This window comes from Leptinotarsa decemlineata, unplaced genomic scaffold, assembly GCF_025532065.1.
Source record: "Leptinotarsa decemlineata unplaced genomic scaffold, Ldec_3_MD MMD2_tig00002159_RagTag_RagTag, whole genome shotgun sequence".
Lineage (NCBI taxonomy): Eukaryota > Metazoa > Arthropoda > Insecta > Coleoptera > Chrysomelidae > Leptinotarsa > Leptinotarsa decemlineata.
Window position 1 is genome coordinate 7303340 of NW_027412574.1, and position 21947 is coordinate 7325286.

A 21947-nucleotide genomic window follows, 5' to 3' on the forward strand; every position below is an offset into this window, starting at 1 on the left:
GGTGGGCAGACCCTTGCTGATTTCGTATGTCTAAATAAACTTATCTATCTCTAGCGGGAAATGACCCTAGAAGAACTAGAATGCCATCTCTTGGAGTTACAAGAGAAAAACATGGAAACTAGAGGTGTGTTGCGAAGGTTGATCCAACTGCATTCGAGATTGGGCAATGCTCAAAGAGCTGAACAACTGAGACAAATATTTTCAGAGGCAGGATACATTGAAACACTTGGTATGAAATCATCTATGATGCATAGCTACATAAATGGTGGACATCTAGAACCTGCATTAGATACGTTCAAGGAAATCAACAAGTTGGATCCCAACTTTAATATTGATAGTTTCAAACTATTAGATTTGGCAACGCTTTTAGTTAAGGCTAATAGATATTCGGAGGCCATAGAAATTGTGCAGCCAAAAAATCAAATCAAGTATGTTGAACTGAATAAGCATATTTTTAATTTAACTTTAACTTATGCACTCTTTTCTTTCAAACTGAAAAACCAGATTTGTATTTATTTGTCATATATAAAAGATTGAATCGTTACTAAGTATTTTTGGAATATATTTTTGACTTGTTGGTTGGATTAATAGAATTCTAGAAAAACAACAATATTTTGCCAACATTTCATATTTTATCAAGTTCTCTTTGGGGCTCTACAAAGAGAATAGTCTCACAACAAAACCTATAGAGACGACAACATTTATCACATACTAATTTTTATTAATTTCTAGTGTGTCGGCATTTCAGATGACAATTTAAGCTATTTGAACAATTACACATACAGTGCTAGTCAAAAGTCCCCTCCCCCCCTCGTATCTTTGGAACGGGTATACTTATAATAATGAAATTTGGAGGGTGGAAATAAACGGATGTAGGCTTCTTAACTGGTCATAACAGGTGACGCAATAGTCATAAATGACGTCACAAGGCCACTGTGACCAAAAATTTTAAATGGGACCCTATGGCAAGTGACAGCTCGTTTGAAAGGTATTGAAAATACCTATTCAGTCATACCAATTTTGTTTGGGTTTCGGCTGATTTTGATTGATAAATTGAAGAAATACGAAAATTATTGTTTTGCATTTAATTAATAAAGATTTTAAAGTAAGCCTCTGGTTCATTGTCAAAAAGGTTGACGTGTTTGAATTATCTACTTGTCAAAAGTGTTTATACCTTGAAAATTTACCTAAGCTATTGTTTAACGAGATGTTTAAGTGTTTACATAGGCAAAATGGTACGTACTCTAGCCGACAAAGTAGCAGCTATCTTAATAATTGGTGAATGTAGAAACAATTTTCATGCAGCGGAACGACTGTTTAATGAGAGGTACCCCGATCGCCCTATATCGAGGGTTTATTTGAGGGAGCTTCTTCGGAAGTTTGAAGCATCAGGTAGTGTTCAAGATGCCAAACGATCTGGTCGACCAACAATTAGTGATGACAAAAAAATTGACATACTTGGAGAAATGGTAGTGAACCCTACTTCTTCCACAGCCCAAGTTGCGTCTATCTGTGAAGTCAGTCAAAGGACAGTACATAGGGTGTTGGCTAAAAACAAATTTCATCCATACAAATTAAAAATGGTGCACCAACTTTCAGATGATGACCCCGACCGAAGACTAGAATTCTGTGAAACTATGTCCGATAAAATGAACCAACAACCAGGCTACATACAGACAATTTGTTTTAGTGACGAAAGTACTTTCTTTCTCAATGGAAATGTTAACACTCAAAATGTGAGGTATTGGAGTGACACAAATCCTCACATCTTTCGTGAAAAACATACTCAATTTCCAGAAAAAGTAAATGTTTGGGCAGGTATTTTGGGAAACCACATAGTTGGGCCTCTTTTTCTCAATGCTAACTTAACCGGTGAATTGTATCTGGAGATGTTACAAACTGATATTGAGGCGTTAATTCTTGAAATTCTAGAAGATAATCCAGATGAATTCGACAACTTGGAAATAACGTTTCAACAAGATGGTGCTCCTGCACACTATTACGGTGCAGTAAGACGTTACCTAGATGAAGAATATCGTGGTAGATGGATTGGACGACGAGGTTCGATCGAATGGCCAGCTCGGTCACCGGACCTTACACCATTAGATTTTTTCTATGGGGTTACTTGAAATCTAAGGTTTACGCTACAGCACCTGACAGTATTGCCATTCTGAAACAACGAATTGTTGAAGAATGTAGGGCAATTTCCGCTGACACACTGGGACGAGTACGACAAGAGTTTAGCAATAGGATGCATTACTGCCAGGAAGTAGATGGAGCACATTTTGAACACTTATTATAAGAACTGGTTCTTAAATCTTTATTAATTAAATGCGAAACTATAATTTTCGTATTTCTTCAATTTATCAATCAAAATCAGCCGAAACCCAAACAAAATTGGTATGACTGAATAGGTATTTTCAATACCTTTCAAACGAGCTGTCACTTGCCATAGGGTCCCATTTAAAATTTTTGGTCACAGTGGCCTTGTGACGTCATTTATGACTATTGCGTCACCTGTTATGACCAGTTAAGAAGCCTACATCCGTTTATTTCCACACTCCAAATTTCATTATTATAAGTATACCCGTTCAAAAGATACGAGGGGGGGAGGGGACTTTTGACTAGCACTGTATAAATTTTTGCAGAGACATACAGTTACACATTTGTAAGGGTACTCAACAAAATCTGACCTTCAAACACAGTCTACTGCGAATTTTTAAATTCACATTTTTAAGTTTTTTCACTAGTTCAGTCATCGCATGAAATCATTTCAAGTTTATAGAGAACAAAATTCGTACTGGTTGGCCGTGGTGAAACTTGTTATACCAAACGTTTTGTCTGTTACTGCGGCAGACATCAGTGGTTCAAACTATTATATTTATCTTATCTTTATGACTACCATTGGACTTATCTCATGTCATGTAACTGATTTATGGAGATTAATAAAATTATCTATGTATCCTATCATGAACTTTTGGAAAAAATGAAACCAATATGGAAAATCAAAGTTACATGGCAATCTACACTTAAAATATGGAAGACCTGAAAAATCAGCAGTCACCCATCATATTTTGCAACAAAACCATTCCATAGACTTCAGTTCATTAAGATTAGTTAGACAAGTTAACAACAACAGGCAACTAGATGCCTATGAGAGTGTAGAAATAAGTGAATATAATAATATTATGAATAACGATAACGGACCAATACCAAATATCATACTGTATAGCTTGTTGAAATAATATTGTTGGGTTTACTGATTACTACAGAAAGACACATTGTAAATATATTTAGATATGCAATATTGTGAAACTAATTTTATATAGCTGATATTTGTTCTATATATAGCTGTAACATTTAAACATACATAAGGACATATTGTAAAATAATAGAAAGGTCAATTGTAAAATTAATTTAGGGTGGTACACTTGTATGGGTGGTATTACTGATTACCTACCTGTATGATGTACCTGAATAGCATAAATAGCTTTAGTTTTGAGTAATTTCTAGTTTTATCTTCCTCTTGAAGATGATCACTTGGTGATCGAAACACGTGTCGAGGTGTAAAAATAACGATTTGGTGTTGGGAAAAAACTCCAGTAATATTCATTACTACACCAAAGGTTCCAAACAGTACATCATAAGTTTATATGGTGAAAAAGAAGGCTGAAAAGTTGCCCTTATCTGAACTTTGAAGGGCCGTTACTTTATAAATAAGGGCGAGCGCCGCTTTTTTCTTTCGGATTCGTAATCTACGCATCAAAATACAACGAAGAGGTCGAATTGACGACCTCTTTGTTGAATGCACATAAGTTGTCAGTCCAGACAATTTCTATGGCAATTTTCTAGCATAATAGTAGTAATACTAATACATGCATCTGTTATTTTTTGTTTGAGATGGTCGATATTTGTACTTGGTGTTGAAAAAACTTTATCCTTTATGTATCCCCAGATAAAAAATCTAAAGGAGTAAGATCTGGGAATCGAACTGGGCAGGTAATTGGTCCATTGTTTCCAATCCATTTTCTTGGGAATATTGCGTCTAAATGTTCCCTTACTTTTGCTGCATTATGGAGGAGCGCCGTCCTGTTGAAAATATTGTATTTCATGGCGGATATTCAGTGGCAATTCATCTAAGTAGCCATCGAATTCATGGATAGAAAATGAAGATATATTTCACTATTCAAACGATCATCGTAAAAAGAGCCAAGAATGTTTGTTTCCACAATTCCCAACCAAGCATTTATTCCGAACCTTTCTTGGAAATTGGTTTCCCTATGTGAATGTTCATTTGTATTAATCCACCTATAATGGATATTTCTGTTAAACCAACCATTGTTGGTGAATTTTGATTCGTCCGTCCATATTATTTTTCTACAAATATTTCCAACTTCCCTATTTCTACGTCGTATCCTATAGCATTTATATTTGTTCTTTTTCAAAATAGTTCTGGTGGATTTTACAGAAATCCCCATTTCGTTATCAATTTCTCGTAAAGAACAATCTTGATTGGCATAATTTTTGTAACTGGCCAATCCTTTACAAAAAAAGATGTTTTCACTTTGTAAATTTTTATGTGGTAATATTTGCTTACCCATAACATTTATTTGATTCCTCACATAAATGTTATGGGTAACCACACATTTTCTTGTTTTCTTTTTGTCAAATGCACCATAGTCCCTCAAATTTCTTTCTAATCGTCTAAACATTTAGATGTTTGGAATACGACGATTTGGGTATAGCTCAACATACATATTCCTTGATTATACATATTCTATTTGATTTTGCATAACTAAATAGCATAGCACTCCTTTCATCATTTAAATACATCTTTGTAATGTTCATAAACGTCAGAAATAATTCCATTCGAAAAAACGAAAAACGGCATTTTTTGATTTCCCTCGTATAACTCGAGAAGGACGAGAGTCCCCGTAAATTTTCTTCAACCATTGTATTTTTCCAGATGACAGTTATCTTTTTTCCCATTTAATTGTCTTTGTATCTGTTACGGTTTAGAATATAGCAATATTACCACATGATAAAAGAAACGGGCCTGTATATACTAAATGGTTAAATGTTACAATTCTTGATCAATTTTATTCACTGGTTTGTTGCTAAATGTGAAAAAGGGAAATTTCCAAGAACAAGTGGGAACAAAATATTGAAAATTGAATTATCAATTCATTCTTAAAAGAGGTAAATTTTCACTAACAATGATGTTTTTGTTCAACACCTCTGTTATAATTTTCACCACTTGTTTTAAGACAATTGAAAATTTTAGAGTACTGGGTGGACCTGCTATACTAAGAAATTGCTTGGAACTTCTGAAAGCCTACAAAGATGAAAACGAACAAAACACTATGTTTGATTTGCTGGTTGATGAAGGTTACTGCAAGGTTAATAATATTATTTTAGGACCCCTGGTACGGATACATTTGATCAAGTATGCTATATATATATTTATTATTTTCTTATAAGTATTGATCTTTTTCAACTCTAGTGGAAATTTGGAAAAAGCAGCGGCTACCTACATTTTTTTGTCAAGAAAACATAAATGTACCCCCTTACAACTAGAAGTGATAAAGGAAATAGGAAAAACGGAGAATGAGACATTACTTCAAAAAGTACTAGATGCAACTGCTGCGGTTCATGGATATGATTCCACTCAAGCGGTGTTGATTACTGCCTTTGCAGAAAATGGACAGAAGAAAGCTCTGAACAAAGTTCTCACTGTAGGTGTAATAGGGTAAGATATTCAAAATGTTGTATTTCTATAATTCTTCCAGGCTCAGAGATGTTCTTTTCAAAAAGCTCTTGAAAAACGTTGTGAACGTTGGGTCCAGGAAAGGAAGCTGGAAGCTCTACTAACATTGGCCAGTTGCACTGAAAGGTTGTCTAAAGAAGTTATTGACATCAACTTCATTTTCAGATGCATTATGAAAATTCACAGTAAGTATGTTTCGTTCATTCATTTGAACTCTGTGTCTTGATTTATAGGGATGGATGCTCCCTTTTCCCTAGGTTTCTGCCACTACCTGTGTTTGGCCCTACTGTCTGAGCTGCCTCTGTTATTCTACCTGTATTGTCATGTGCCGAGTTTTGCTTTTGGGGTTGAGTGGTCTGTTTGCTTTTGTGAAGCGATAAAAAGGAACACCATGTTGTTGGTAATCTTTCCGCATCATCCCTCTTGTTCATATTACTAGGTCGTTTTTCAATTTCCATAACCTCTCTGATTGTTCGAGAGTAGAAGTTTTCATTGCTTGCTTGTATTTTTGTGTTCTCGAAATTGAGGTTGTATTCTGTCGCCAATATGTATTGGAAGAGAAAAGAGGTGGTCCTATTCGATGTACTGTGTGGCCTAGTGTACCGTCCGCTTTTTCATGATCAACCAGCGGACAAAGGCAATGCAACAGTAGTGTTGAACACCAAAGACTGTTAATTCATAATGATGAAACAACTAGAGGACCCAGCCTACAAAAAATAGTTAGAGATCCAACTACCTATCTGGAGAAAATCACAAAAACTGCCATCAATAATTTTCCTAACGACGACAAAATCAAAAGACATCTGATTCCAAGAGAGAAATCATCTAAGTGCCCTAAACTTTATGGACTCCCCAAAGTCCACAAAGAAGGGACACCACTTAAACACATCGTGAGCCACGTAGGTTCACCAGTGCATCAACTAGCGCGAAACACATTGCTCATGACTCCAACCACATGCGAAAAAGGTCGATTCATATGTGCGCATCGCCGACCATATTGAAAACACAAACCATTAGTTCACACGATATCCTCGCTAGCCTTGATGTAACCTCTTTATTTACCTAGGTACCCACCGTAGAGGTACTAGAAATAATCAAAGAGAAATACAAACCGGAAGAACACTCTAAGTTAGTTGTACTCCGAATATTGCGTCGAGCAAATAGATAGTGACTGTTAGCGAATCTCCAGTTTGGTATTTTCAATTGAAAATATTGATTATTTCATTACGAGATCCGAGTACTCTACAGACTAATGTTACCTTTTTCTTTATTTCATGAGATCTCAAAGAAAAAATGTGTCTGAAAGTTTTTGGACAGACCGTACATTGGAACGGATTTTCTCGGTATGGCTTCTTTTATGAACTTTCAATTCACCACTTCGAGTGAAAGATTTGAAACAGCTACTACACTTGAATGCTGAAGTACATTGCATCAAAAGCACTTACTTCATCTATAACAAAAAACTTCTGAAACCAACCAATCCCTATCAACACATGGAAATATGGGTTTCCGGATTATTGGCCTTGATCAGTACCATATAGTCAAATACTAGAGTTGTCAAGACAGTATTCGGTTCATGCGGACATCCAACATAATTAATTTCATAAACTACACTTTACAATTTGACCGTAGTGAATTACGTATGTAATTCACTACGCTACTGTGTTAGCAAAACATGTGATATTTTAAAAAATAAAGTTTGTGGCGATCAAGTCGTAAGGTGTAGTTTATGAAATTACCATTGATCTTCATCAAGTAACGGCCAAATCAATCAGAAAAAAAATCTGAGATAACCACTGAGGAACACCTATGTGACATCCTTTCGTGACGTAACAAATGGAAAATAGTTTTTGTTGATATTTGAACGTTTTTTAAATATCAACAACTGCAGAAAGGTTTTCCTTCATTAGTCCAGTGCAGTCAAGTAGTAGAAATGCGCAACCGAAAGCCAATAAACCGGAAACACATATCTGCATTTTGCATTTTTTTAAACTTTGATCAAAGCATCATTTTATTTATTGTAGAAATAATTGAAGATATTTCAGTTTTCTTCATTTCCATTGGTTGAATTCAACTATTTTACTTAATATGATATATTCCTTTTTTGTGAAGATTATATGTTTTTTTTTTAGGTATAAACAATGACTGTGAATCTGCTGTGAAGTTTTACGAATATTTGCTAATGAGAGAGATGCCCATTTCCAGAGAAATCCTAGAATTGCTAAATAAGTTGCTTAAGTATAATAATTATGAGCTACCATTATTTTCAAATAAATAGTGAATAAAAAGTAGATTTTACTGAACTTTCTCCAGATAAAAATTTATTCCAATCTCATGTCATTACACATCAAAGAATCGCATTACATAATCCACGATGCCAATCCACCTATGATGTGATTTCTTTATGGTATACAGTTTCTAAGTCGATTAATGTATTCTACATACACACTTTAATGTGAGATGTCCACTTGAATAGCATCTTTGGGCAGGTGTATTGCGACACCTGAATATACTATTGTATAGCGAAACCTTTCAAATGGAAATCTCACATCGAAGTGATTTTTTTTGAATAAATTATAATGGATTTTCATCAAGTATAAGTTCTATCATAAGTTGATTAATTATTTTGGGGTATTCACTTGGAAATTATTAAACTATTCACTTTACAAAAAACCTAACATTCTCTCAGAATTTGATGAGGCAAACTAAATTTATTAATACTTCTGACTACCTACCATTCAGTGAATCCAGCAAATACGGCAACCTAATAAAGTAATTAAATTTTAGTAGCCAATAATTATCGTTATATTTTTTTTCAATATTATCAGTTATTACTTACAATAGTGTATATCCTTTGAATAATTTTTCATAAAAACAAACACAATATTTCAAATTTTTTCTATTAATAATATTAATGGTAGTAATATGCACAATAAAATAAAATACATAAACTGTACATATTTTATGATACAGAACAGAATGACGGTGACTGCAGAAAACAATCTGAAATAAAATATATTGTCAAACTGTTCTTCAACAATATCTGTTAGAATACGAATGCTTTTATATACATCCCTTACTTCGATAAAAAACTAAGTTATAAATAATACATACTAATATTTTTATACATCAGACTCTGGTGCCAAAAATGGGAACAAATATCAATCCAAACAATATATATGTGAGTTCAGTACTAACATCTAAATAATTTGTTGAACTAGTCTTAGTAAATGTGAAAGTTTATTTTGGAAATTGGAAAATAACCTCTCAAAGTCATTAACTTTTTCACAATAAAAACATTAGTGTAGTCATAGAAATCCACAATGCAGATACTATTTCCATTATCAAAGTATTAAATGAATTGATTTTATAGTACCTTCAGAAACTTAAGAAATAAAAGGAGAGGCAGATCCGATATTGGTCAAACAAGGCAAACAATAATCTGTTTAAGATTAAACACTAAATTTTAACAATTTAAAAATAAAAAATACAAGTCATTTTCAGCGACCCAACTTACACAATTCAAAGATGATTGATATATGGTTTGTGTTTGTATGAACTGATATTTTCATTGAAATATTGTTCATCACGTACCTTGCTTCGACACAAGAAATGAATACCCACATGAAATAAATGTGGATTAGATGACATTAAAATGAATTTTCACATGAGTGTAAGTAAACAATAAGTCCCATAAAAATTTAACTATTCCTTCATAAAACACTTTTGTGAAGTCCGAGCAACAAATTTTCATGAAAATGTTCTTGGCATTTCATGAAATAATTCTAAAAAAAAAAGAATCAAACAGACCAGAAACAGGATCAGATAATATAAAAGGAGAATAATGAAAATACAAGTAATGAGTCAGGTAAGAAGTCCAAAACAATTTTCACAAAGATATTCAAGGGAAGTTAAACCAAAAATAAGATGTTCATACATGAAGCAAATGACTTTTTTTTGGCACAATAAACCAGAACAAATGACTTAAATATCGACATAATAAATGACAGTGGGCACCAATTTAACATTATAGTAGGAGAGCCCAATAGGGGATTTACTCCCGCGTGGCAGATTAACATTTGGAGGATTCCTAGCATCCTTGATTACCATATCTAAGCCCTCTATATAGACCAGCGAATGTACGACAGCTGATCAGAATACTAAAAAAAAAACTCCATAATCTGAAATTCTCAAGGAAGTCGGTGGGGCATTATGAATCGTGGGCTTCCTTATAATTAATGATAAAAAATTATCCACCTCTAAAAAAAGGCATGGAAACATACTTTTCTGAAAGTTTTGAAATTTACCCTTTTTTGTATTAGTGAAATCCGATATATTCTCATTTATCTTCATCCAGTAACTATGAAAATAACTTCAGAGTTCTCATGACAATCACTGAGTAGACACTGAATGTTCTTCCAGAGTTACAGAAGAAAAGAAAAATCACTTCAAACTATTCAGTCAATGCATTTTGTACATAGTAATAGGAGAAATAAAGGCGCTAATTTTGTTACAATTTTCCAGTATTGAAACTGTCGAGCATTCTATAAGTTCAGCATTGATTTTGTTCCAATTTAAAAATTTTCTCATTGTCCCAACAATTTTGACACATTTCCAAAGCATTCATTATAAAAATAACAAAAATATATTATTTGAAAAATATTTTCATTGCTTATAAATATACATTTATAAAAGATTTTTCCATTAAGTAGACAGATCAGGTCACGCCAATTTCAAATATGAATTTAGTACCCCCCCCCCCGAATCGATGATTGATAAAGGTGACTTATCACAAATATAACTGTTAGAGAAACAAAGTTTTGCTTCAATAGGCATAATTTATTTATTTCGGTGCTCTAACCAAATAATTTAAGTAAGTAAAACATACTTGGTATTATTTGAAAAAAATCTCTAAATTTCGAGCTATCCGAAGAGTTTGAAAGAGAAGAAAGAAAAAAACGTGTTCAAGATAATCAATTCAAAAGTCGGGTCATTGAAAAAAATTGTTATCACTATATATCTCCTGCCTAAATTTTTTATTATTAGATATATCTATATTTTAATTTTGAAATGGTTCCTGTGTTATTTGTCAATCTATTTATGTAGTGAAATGGAATCAATGAATCCGTTTGTTAACCATCACAGGTAATCCAAAGATGATTCCTTAGATGCCATCTTTGTTGCTCTAACACGCTATTTTGTTATTGATATAAAGCAGCATTTATATTCGATACATTCAGTCTGTGTATGTGTAAAGTAATATGTACACTTTTCATCTACTTCATTTTGTTCATATTGATAGGCACTTCATCGACCATTACTCAATGCATAACTAATAAAAAAACAAAGGTTATCCGTCTGAGAAACTGCTTCTCGTGGAACTCAAATGAAAATCACCAAGATCAGAAGGAAGTGTCAGAGGGGTTATCGGCCCATAGATTCGTTCTTGTTCTTCTAGTTGCTGAGCAAATGCTTCTTCCAATTTCTGGAAATGAAGAAAATTATGATTAATATTATATACTATGAATAAATACATCTAATAAAAGGGTAACTGAAGGCCTGTTTGTACAAGGCAGGTATTAGGGTCTTATTTACACAATGAAACCCTACAAGGATTTTTAGAATTTGTGTCTGTATGCTGATTTGTGTGCGCTAATTTCAAGAACAACAAAACTGATTTGGGTGCGGCTTTCACTAATGTATTGTTGAAAGCTTCACTTATCATTTAGTGTTTGTTTCATATCAATTGGTTCATACATGAAAATTCATTTCAAATTAAAGAATCACCTCAAAAAAAAAGCTTTTTCGAGCTTCCACCATTTGAAAAGATAATATTTACAGGAAAGTATCTTCAAAATCTTTGGACGTGAAAATGCTAGAATATCATGAAAGTAAATTGAAAGGGGTATATTTTTAGGAAAGAATAATTTTTGAGAAAGAAAGGTTTTGTCTTTCTACTTCTCAATCTTCATACAAAAAATGTGAGAATCTTCCATTTAGCATTTGAAAGTTACTTCTTTGCACGTCAATCGTTTATTTGGAAATTGATATCTTTCTTCCTTTCTTTGTAAGATTCCCACATTTTTCTTTGTAATATTGTTTGTTTAAAGATGGAGAAGTAGAAAACAAAAACCTTTTTTTTCCCATCATGAAAGTAGTTTTTGAAAAACCATTACTTTTTTTGGAAATGTTCCCCTAGGTTTGGGAGGATGATATTGTTAGATGAGTATCTATGAATGGAGTATTTTGATGAGCAAAATACCAGGAAGTCACAAGAAACAATGTTCTCAAAAATTAATTTCAGTCTATAATAGAAATATTTTTTTTTGGAAATGTTCCCATCAATTTGTGAGTAGGGTCATATTTTCAAGGAGGTATATATTTATTTATTATTTGTTCAATTACAATGAAGTAAAATGCCCAGATGAGCGTAGAACATGTCAGTGTAATAAATATACAATTAAAAACATTTAAAAATTGAAATCAATTAAATGTGAGACATTTTAGTAGGTAAAATCTGAAGGGATGGTATCTTTAAAATATTCATCAGTTGAGTAGTATGCTCTATTTAGAAGAAAGTTTTTAAGTTTATTTTTGAGTGTTGTTTTAGAGAGGCTTCTTAGTGCATTTGGAAGTTTGTTATAGATTTTTATTAGAGTATACGGTATATTTTTCTGAATATAAGTAAAATTAGGAATATTAGTAACCAAATCTGCTTTATTTCTTGTTGGGTAGATGTGTGCTTTATCAAAGTCGTTAAAAAGCTTTGGATTGCTTTTAATAAACATTATGCTGTCAAGAATATACTGACTGTATATGGTCAGTACTTTCTTTTCTATGAATAAAGGTTTACAGCTATCAGTTTGTTTGGATTTATAAATAATTCTTAGGCAACGTTTTTGAAGTGAAAAAATTTTTTTAACGTTCACAGATGCACCCCAAAAAATTAAGCCGTATTTAAGTCTTGAGTGGACTTGTGCATAATAGACAGACATTGACGCTTGAACATTTATTGTTTTAGTGATGACTCTTAGGGCATAGCAATGCCTTGCAACATTTTCTGACAAAGTATCCAGATGAGATTTCCAATCCAGTCTAAAATCTAGCTCAATTCCCAGGAATTTTGAATTTTTACTAGTTGTTATTGTTGATTTACCATCTGAAAAAGTATAATCATTTTCAGCTGACTGTGAGAATTTGATTGCCTGTGTTTTATTAGGGTTCAGCTTTAGGTGATTTTGTGCAAACCAAGCTTCCAGGGTACTTAAAGCATCGAACACATTTCTTTCCAAGTCATCTCCATTTTGTTCTTCAAGGATAACGGTTGTGTCATCAGCAAATTGTATAGTGTTTAAGTTGTTGTCCATTTGTAGTTCATTGGTATAGAGAATGTACAGCAATGGACCTAGAATTGATCCTTGTGGTACCCCTCTAATTATTGTTAGTTCATCAGACCTTATAACCTCATTTGTGATGTGACATTTTTCGACCACGTACTGTTTTCTATTATATAAGTATGATTCTATCAAGTTAGCTGAGGTTCCCCTGATTCCATAAGCCTCAAGTTTATTTAGCAATGTTTTATGATTGACATTGTCAAAAGCTTTTGAAAGATCTAAGTTAATCATTAAGCTATGTTTCTTGTTGTTTTGACTATTTATGACTGAACATAAAGCTTGATATATTGCTCTTGTTGTCGATTTACCCTTTCGAAAACCGTTTTGTGTATCACTTAATAGTTCGAATGTTTCAAGGTAGGATATAAGGCGATTATATATGATTCTGTCAAAAATCTTACTAATATTTGATAGTAATGCTATAGGTCTGTAATTTTTTATTTGATCCTTGTCACCCTTTTTGAAGATTGCTTTTATATGAGCTATTTTTAATTTTCTTATTAGTCAATGGGCTATGCTTGAAGACTGGCAATAAACAAATCTAAAGCAAATGGAACTTCAAACGTTCAAGCCAGTCTCTATATACCTACACAGTAGGTATATAGAGACCTTATATTATGGAACGGGCACACTTGCAGACCGGTTTCGGGCTTATTAGCCACTCATCAGTGCAAGATAGTGACCATCATCGACCTAAAGTCAATGATATTCCACAATTGAAAATCGGAATTCTTTCAGAGTATTTCATTCCTCTTCCGAAGTTGGAGCGAACATCAAAAATGTCACTCCATCTAGTGGACGAGGAACTAACCAACTGCACATCCGTAATTTGCCCGATTCCTCTAAATAAGGAATAAAAACTTTCTTATTAGTCAATGGGTCGACTCTTTCAGTTGTATTGCCAATTGCATATGCAGGACATTTTCTGTGAAGATTCCTGCACTGACGCCTGTCTGATATAATCCAACGCCCTTCGTGGTATTAGCCAGGGGAGTAGTTGTTTTCTGATAGGCGTCAGTCCATTAAACCTACTGTGTAGGTATATAGAGACTGGCTTGAACGTTTGAAGTTCCATTTGCTTTAGATTTGTTTATTGCCAGTCTTCAAGCATAGCCCATTGACTAATAAGAAAGTTTTTATTCCTTATTTAGAGGAATCGGGCAAATTACGGATGTGCAGTTGGTTAGTTCCTCGTCCACTAGATGGAGTGACATTTTTGATGTTCGCTCCAACTTCGGAAGAGGAATGAAATACTCTGAAAGAATTCCGATTTTCAATTGTGGAATATCATTGACTTTAGGTCGATGATGGTCACTATCTTGCACTGATGAGTGGCTAATAGCCCGAAACCGGTCTGCAAGTGTGCCCGTTCCATAATTGAAGGTCGACTCTTTCAGTGGTATTGCCAATTGCATATGCAGGACATTTTCTGTGAAGATTCCTGCAATGACGCCTGTCTGATATAATCCAACGCCCTTCGTGGTATTAGCCAGGGGAGTAGTTGTTTTCTGATAGGCGTCAGTCCATTAAACCTACTGTGTAGGTATATAGAGACTGGCTTGAACGTTTGAAGTTCCATTTGCTTTAGATTTATTTTTAATTTGTCAGGAAATATTCCTTTATTAAGCATCATGTTTATAATAATTGCTAGGGGTGTTGATAGTTCACGTGCAACATATTTCAAGAGTTTTACCGGGATTTCGTCATAGCCAACCGATTTTAGATTTTTTAGTGACATTATTGTAGAGATTACTTCATGTTCAGTTGTTGGTGCAAGAAATAGGGTTATATTTATTGGATGTAAACTTGTATGTTCATTTGTTGTCATGACGATAGACTTAGAACATTGATTTATGTAGAAGCTATTTACTTTGTTTAAGATTAATTTTTTATCTTTTTCTTCTTTATCAATATTTCTTAGAATTGAAACGTTCTTCTTTTCTGTTTTCCCTGTGTACTTTTGTACCAATTTCCACATTGCTTTCCCTTTATTGGTAGCGTTATTAATAAACTGGTTGTCACACAATTTTTTTGACTCTCTAATCACTTTTTTAAGTATTTTGCAATATTTATGTAAATAGTCTTGTGGAATTTTTCCTTGGAGTTTCATCTGATAAAGTTTTCTTTTATTTTTGCAGGACATTTTAATGCCACTGGTCATCCAGCTTTTACAGTCTTTAACATTTCTCGAGCATTTTTTCAGCCTGAAAATAATGTTAACTAGATTTTTGATTAGGTCATAAAATATGCCATATGCTATGTTTGGGTCGTCGGTAGAAAGTATTTCTTGCCAATTCATGGAGGTCAATTCTATTCGAAATTGCTCCATTTTCGCCCTAGAAAATATTCTTTTGAGTTGTGTGGTACTATGCCCTTCCTCATTTGAAATATCTAACGTTATAACTTGTCCTTCATGATCAGACAGGGCAGTATTCAAAACTTTGGAACGATATGTTTTTTTTGTGCTGACAAAAATGTTGTCTAGAAGTGTTCGAGTTTTTTTTGTTATCCTTGTTGGCTCAAAAATTGTTTGTTGCATATCATAAGTTGTTAAGACGTTTAAAAATAAATTTTGTATTGGATTATTATTCAATAAATTTATGTTAAAATCCCCACATAAGATCAAGTCATACATTGCATACTTTGACAAACACACATCTAGTAGTTGGTTCAATGAATTGAAAAATATATCAGTATCTCCAGAGGGAGGACGATATACGCAGGTCAGAATTAACCGATTTGACACACTTACAACTGATGAACATTCTATATGCCCTTCAACACTATATTGACAAATTTCAGTACATTCTTCAACATAAGTACTTGTGTCTTCTCTAACAAAAATACTGGATCCGCCATGTATGCGGTGTTCTCGGGAAAACACTGACTTGAGTACGTAGCCATTAAGTTTCATACAACTTTCTTCTTGTTTTGTATACCAGTGTTCAGTGAAACACATAAAGATAGGTTTCGGGTTTAAGTTTTCAAGTAAAAGTTCTATTTCCAGGGTTTTGTTTTTTAGGCACTGTATATTCTGATGAATGATTGTGACTTCAGTATTTGAAGAATTTGTCTGTAGGTTAGCTGGTACATCACTCTGTGTTCCTTTTTGTTTCATTGTCAATCCGTTGTAAAGGTTTGGGTTGGTCACTAATACTTCTTGATAATTTTTGTGGTGATGTTTGTGTTTATTTCTTAGAGGCCTATTTGCAGTTGGGAGAGTCGGGGATATAAAAAATTACTAGACTGGGGATGAGTGATGATATCTTCGGAGTTGCAGGGGTTAATGTTATTTATTTCATTATGAATATTTTCTGAGTGGTTTGCCCTTTCCTGATTATTTATTTTTGGCTGAGATTGTACAATGGTTTGCTTCGAATCTACTCTATTGAATGAATGAAGTCTTTCAATGAGTGAAATACCAGATTGTCACCAAAAGTAGTTTCCTAAAAAATAATTTTCAGTCTTCAAAAAAATCATTTTTTTTAATTGTTTACATAGGTTTGGGAAGATATTTTCAGGTGAGGTGGTCCCAACTGGTCGACGTCTAGCCAGGCGAATTTTGAAACAACTCAATATCAACAAGGCGTCTGGTCCTGATGAAGTGCCTTTCATCGTACTCAAAAAGTGCGACAACTAACTCGCACCAGTATTTTGCAGACTTCAATTTGTCTTACCAGGAAGGGGTTTTTCCTTCTTGTTGGAAGATTGCTCGCGTTCAGCCTATTCCCAAAAAATGGAAGAAAACCAGTCTCTTTGCTATCAGTGTAATCAAAAATCATGGAGTAAGCCAAAAACCACCATATCGTTAAATATTTGGAAGGCTTCATCGTCTTAAACGATCATCAATATGGCTTTCGGAACCAAATATTGAAATAACACAATAGACAAACATGGAGAGTGAAGAGCTGTTGCACTTGATATTTCTAAGGTCTTTGACCGTGTGTGGCATGAGGGTTTGCTGGCCAAACTTTGATACTGAGGCTTGTCGGATCATTTTTGTGTATGGCTCTCCAGATTCCTGAGAGAGCGTACCCGGCAAGTGGCCGTCAATGGATATCTTTCGAATACTTTTACCATCAATGCTGGTGTTCCCCAGGGATTCATATTGTCTCCAACCCTCTTTTTTACTGTATATCAAAGACTTATTGGAAAAAACCGAGAATCCAATATATCGCTCTGCTGACAGCCAGCACACTTGTCTCGTCATTCCATTTGGATTCCATGACATCAGCTGCAGATGCATAAATAAATGAAGTCTTTCAATGAGTGAAATACCAACTTGTGAAGTAGTTTTGTGAAAAATAAATTTCAGTCTTTATTAAAAATAAAGAATTTTATAAAATGTATATAAATCCTTTAAAAATGTTGAATATTTGACAGGGCTTTTTTATGATATGAAGAATGAGGTTTTATATCGTTCATTTATTTTGAAGAAGATAAGGAGTTTGTTAGTGTTAAAATGGTCTAGTTCACAAGTTGAATAGATATGAAGCTCTTAAGAATATGAGCGATAGCTCAGAGGATTCAGAAAATGACAGGAAAAAAAAAATGTATTTCAATGATTTTACAGTACATAAAAACTGAAACCATTATTGAAAAATAAAAATAAAAAATACATTCGGTTTTATGTTAATAACCCAAAAACTATCAATACTTAAGAAATAAAAATAAAAAATTCAGAAAAAGTAGAAAATTCACAATGAAATAGTCCCAGGTTCTGAAACTCTGCCTCCATTATTTAGAATATTAATTTAATGGCAAAAAAGGGCTCCGCCGTCCTTTATGGCCTGGAAGCAACGCCTGTTTATTACATAAACTGCTAAAAATCAATTATACAATCTGAATAAATTTTTATTAGTTTTTTTTAATTGAAAAATATTTAAATATTACCGTTTTCGCAAATAACGTTTATTTTTCAATTTAATTATTTATTTTTCAATAAATCATTCATAAAACAACAGATACTTTAATTTAATCCGTCATTGAATTGTTCTTTTTGGCAACTTTTGTTCTATCTAGTCAACATGTGTGTTCCTATTCAACTCTTGATCCGAAATAATTCACAGATATTTACACTTCCTCATTTGTTCAATTTTTTCGTTGTTTATTTTTATAGTTAAATTACAAATTTTTATTCGATTTTGTTACTTTACAACAAATTTGGGTTTCCTTACATTCAACTTAAAACCATTATCACAGATCAGTATTAATATTGAACTCAATTTTTTATAGACTTTAGTAAATAACTTTATTTTACATTTCGTCACCCTTTTAGAATTGCCATTTATAAAAAGATATAAATAAGATAATGTACTTTTTGGCAACTTATTTTTATATAGGCAAAATGTGTGGTTAATATTCAACTATTGATCTAAAATAATTTTCAAGGAATAACTCTATTTCAACTGATCAATTTATTAGTTTATTTTATGGTTAAATGGGCGAATAACTCAACATTTTTTCTACCTTGCAGTTATAGCTGAACCCTGTGGTACTCCAGTATATATATTTTTTCTGAATACTGAATATTTACACTTTTCTCTACTCAGTTTGTATTCCAAACATTCGTTATGGAATTGAATCAGATATCATTCACAGGATTCCTATACAATGTACTAAATGAAACTACATGGAACATGTAACATCGATGTCTATCAGTGAGGATGACAGTGTTCCATGTAAATGAAATGTTTACCTTTCATTTACTCTATTGTGTAGCAATCCTGTGAATAATATCTGATTCAATTCCATAACGTTTACAATACATAAGGTTTAGAATACAAACTGAGTGGAGAAAAGTGTTTTTTGTATAATTTAGTGTTCATATAAGAATATTTGTCTCGAAAGAATTTTTCTTTTGTTTAAAACAATGTTTATATGAAAGTAGCTGTTTCAGGAAGGCTTTTTCTTCCAGTTTGTATCTGAAAGTTACATCTCTGCATGATTTACACATCTATGTATAGAGCTACTTCTTTTGAAATTGATTGCTTCCTTTCTTTCTTTGTATCAAGATGGAGTAGTAGAAAGCCAAAAACTTTCTTTCCCAAAAATTAATCACTCCTAAAAATATAACCCTTTCAATTTAAAATATGAAATGTTTGGTACTTATGGGACTGAACTTTTATATCAAAAAATGGTTGTTGTATGATACTAAATATAAGTACCAATTTTGACTCATATATTTCTGATTTTTGATAGTGGAAAAAAATTGGAATAATCAATATTTAGAATAAATCATTCAAAAGCACTTACCATACCATTATCGTCAAATATCTATTTTTGCTATATCCAATAGAATTTGTCTGTTCATGACAGTTGTATTGTCCTAGATACTGTTGAGAAGTTGAATAGTAAATCACTAATTATTTCACTAGTTTTTCTCAAATATGGAATTTAATAGACAATATTTTTTTATACTTGAGGAACGAGAGAATTCGACATCTTTGAGTTAGGAAAAATTATCATTGTTATGTAGACTAATTTGGTGAAATAAAAAGTCACACTATTTTTCAAAATAATAAATTATCAAGAACTACAAACCTTTAGTGACCAATATGCTGAAGATCCAAAAAAGGGATAACACAACAAGAAAAGCAGCAAAGCAAAAAAAAATAAATAACATGAATGCAACAAAAAAAAAAATGGCACACACATACAGACAAAAAAGAGGTTGAACTCCTGAAACCTATGAAAACACAGAAAAAGCAAGACGAATGAATGAAATCAAACTTCTATTGAGTATTTGCAGATCATGCCAAAATAAAAAATTAATACTTGTGATGTTATTGATGTTGATTGTAAATTTTTGTCACAGATCGGTTGTGATATAAAAACTAATCAAAATATAGCAATAATTTGAAAGAAAATGAAAACCCAGTCTTATTGAGTTTTTTGTTGAAAAAGTGGAGTACTTATCCAGCTCTATAAAAAAGTTAAGCTTAACAATCTTATTTTCACAAAGTTTACTAATTGAAATGTTAAAAAAAAAATTTGAATGTGGCTGTAAGTGGAGATTAAAATGTCAAAATTAACAAAATAGCAATATGCCATCAAATGGGAAAATAATAAGCATTTTTCCTGAGTTTTCCATTGACCAAAACCACCACCTAGGGTGCAATTCTTGATATTATCCATAATTGGGAAACGGTCGATCTAGGCCATTTTTGTATGAGATTTGAATGTGGTTATTCTTGAATGTATCGTGTGCGACTGTTTCATACAAACATACGTCAGATGGTAAATCTTATTCGGACTGCGATTGTCCAGTTTAACTATAGGAAGTTTAGATATAACAGCATAATAATAGAATGCAAATTTTATTAAAAAAAAATCTATTTTATTAACGAAAGTATTAGGTAATTGATATAGAATTGAATTTTTTAGAAGGCATATTCTGATTGGAAAAATTAAAACTCTAAAAAAAATTAATTATCTCCTCGAAACCTTCATATATTTCTAACAGAAATTAAAATGATGACAATAAACTGAGTTATATCATGTTAGATTTTCATGTCAGTAATGAAAAGGAAAGAGTTGGAAAGTTTTTCTAAATTATCTATACGATTTTATTTTTAATTTTTGACAAGAAAATTATGTATTTTCAATCCAAAACTGACAGTATTTATCCCATTAAAAATCCAGGCAGTTTTGGGAGTGAAGGTTTCTCTTCGAACTTTTCTGGTTTATGCAAGAAACAATAGATAGCCTTTTATACTATTTCTAGAGCCTTTGGTATATCACCAACCAATATTTCGAATGAGGCTGTAGAAGAAGTGTATCAACATTAACAATAATTGTCCAATTTATCTCAAAACTCTGTATTTTTGAAATCTAGTGAATACGAAAATCTAAGTGAATATAAATACAAAACAAAAAAACACTAATAATCATTCACATAAGTAATGGATCAAAATTAGTTCCAAAGTAAGCTGACAACAGAAAGTCATCTCAAATTGTTTTGTAGTTGTAGTAGTAGTTGCGGTTCGTATGGTTTTCAAGAAAAGCATATTCAAGTCATATACGAATTTTTTATAGTGCACGGAGTCAGATACGACAGTCTTCTGCATAGTCTTAAGAATTGCACCCCGGTGTTGAATTCCCACCCTTTACAACAGAAACAGTGACTGAAATTAGAGAACTTTTATCCGAACAAGAAATGAAACCCGACTAACATAGAACAGACTAAGCCACAGAGTCTTCCTCATGCTCAAAGGAGGAAAAAGCGATATTATGTGAGGGAGCGCCGTCTGTACTCCACGTCCTCTGATGACCCCAAGCTGATCTACGATTTTTCAGCATGAATGGACTCGAAGGCACTGAGGAAGAACTTTTTTCAACAGACTCCGAGACAGTGTCTGTAGAAGACGAACCGGGATCCGGAAACAACACTTTCGGAAGGTAACCCAAGTATTTGGCCGAGCGCATTTCTTTGTACAATTGTTCCTCGAGTTTCTATAAGAAGTTGTGCAGAGTTAGTAGGGCGTGAGTAGCAAACATACATCAGCAGAAACTTTCACTGAAGTCAATTCTCTACAAATAAATTTTTGAACTGACCTTAATTGATATAATTCGATATGTTGTTTAGGTGATATTTTGTTATTATACATCTTCAGAATGTGTATGTGATGATTAGGATTTTCTATTGAAATAAATATCTACCTATCTATGTAGAGGCATATAATTAAAAAAATGAATTTTGATATTTTTATTGATATTTTTATTTATTTTAATTCAAGTCAATTTAATTACAATGAAATAAAATTATAACAACAAGTTTAGGA

General features: G+C 32.8%; 2 protein-coding genes across 6 annotated transcripts in view; one reads left to right on the forward strand and one right to left on the reverse strand.

Annotated features, from left to right (window-relative positions):
• The window catches only part of LOC111502001 (Leucine-rich pentatricopeptide repeat containing 2), a 53973-nt gene that overhangs the window by 27620 nt on the left and 4406 nt on the right, over nt 1–21947 (forward strand). For 2 of the 3 annotated variants that reach the window (XM_023155945.2, XM_023155944.2), the window contains 5 exons: nt 55–428; nt 5285–5446; nt 5504–5735; nt 5790–5952; nt 7900–9980. In XM_023155945.2, coding sequence (XP_023011713.2) covers nt 55–428; nt 5285–5446; nt 5504–5735; nt 5790–5952; nt 7900–8045 — 1077 coding nt within the window. In that variant the 3' untranslated portion in view covers nt 8046–9980. Of the gene's footprint in view, nt 1–54; nt 429–5284; nt 5447–5503; nt 5736–5789; nt 5953–7899; nt 9981–21947 lie in introns of those variants that run through there. The other variant, XM_074177182.1, reaches the window with a different exon arrangement.
• LOC111501999 (uncharacterized) overlaps nt 8651–21947 on the reverse strand; it is an 83265-nt gene continuing 69968 nt past the window's right edge. For 2 of the 3 annotated variants that reach the window (XM_074177180.1, XM_074177179.1), the window contains exons 14-15: nt 21339–21618; nt 11070–11252 (exon numbers count right to left, since the gene is read on the reverse strand). In XM_074177180.1, coding sequence (XP_074033281.1) covers nt 21349–21618 — 270 coding nt within the window. In that variant the 3' untranslated portion in view covers nt 11070–11252; nt 21339–21348. Of the gene's footprint in view, nt 11253–21338; nt 21619–21947 lie in introns of all 3 variants that reach the window. The other variant, XM_074177181.1, reaches the window with a different exon arrangement.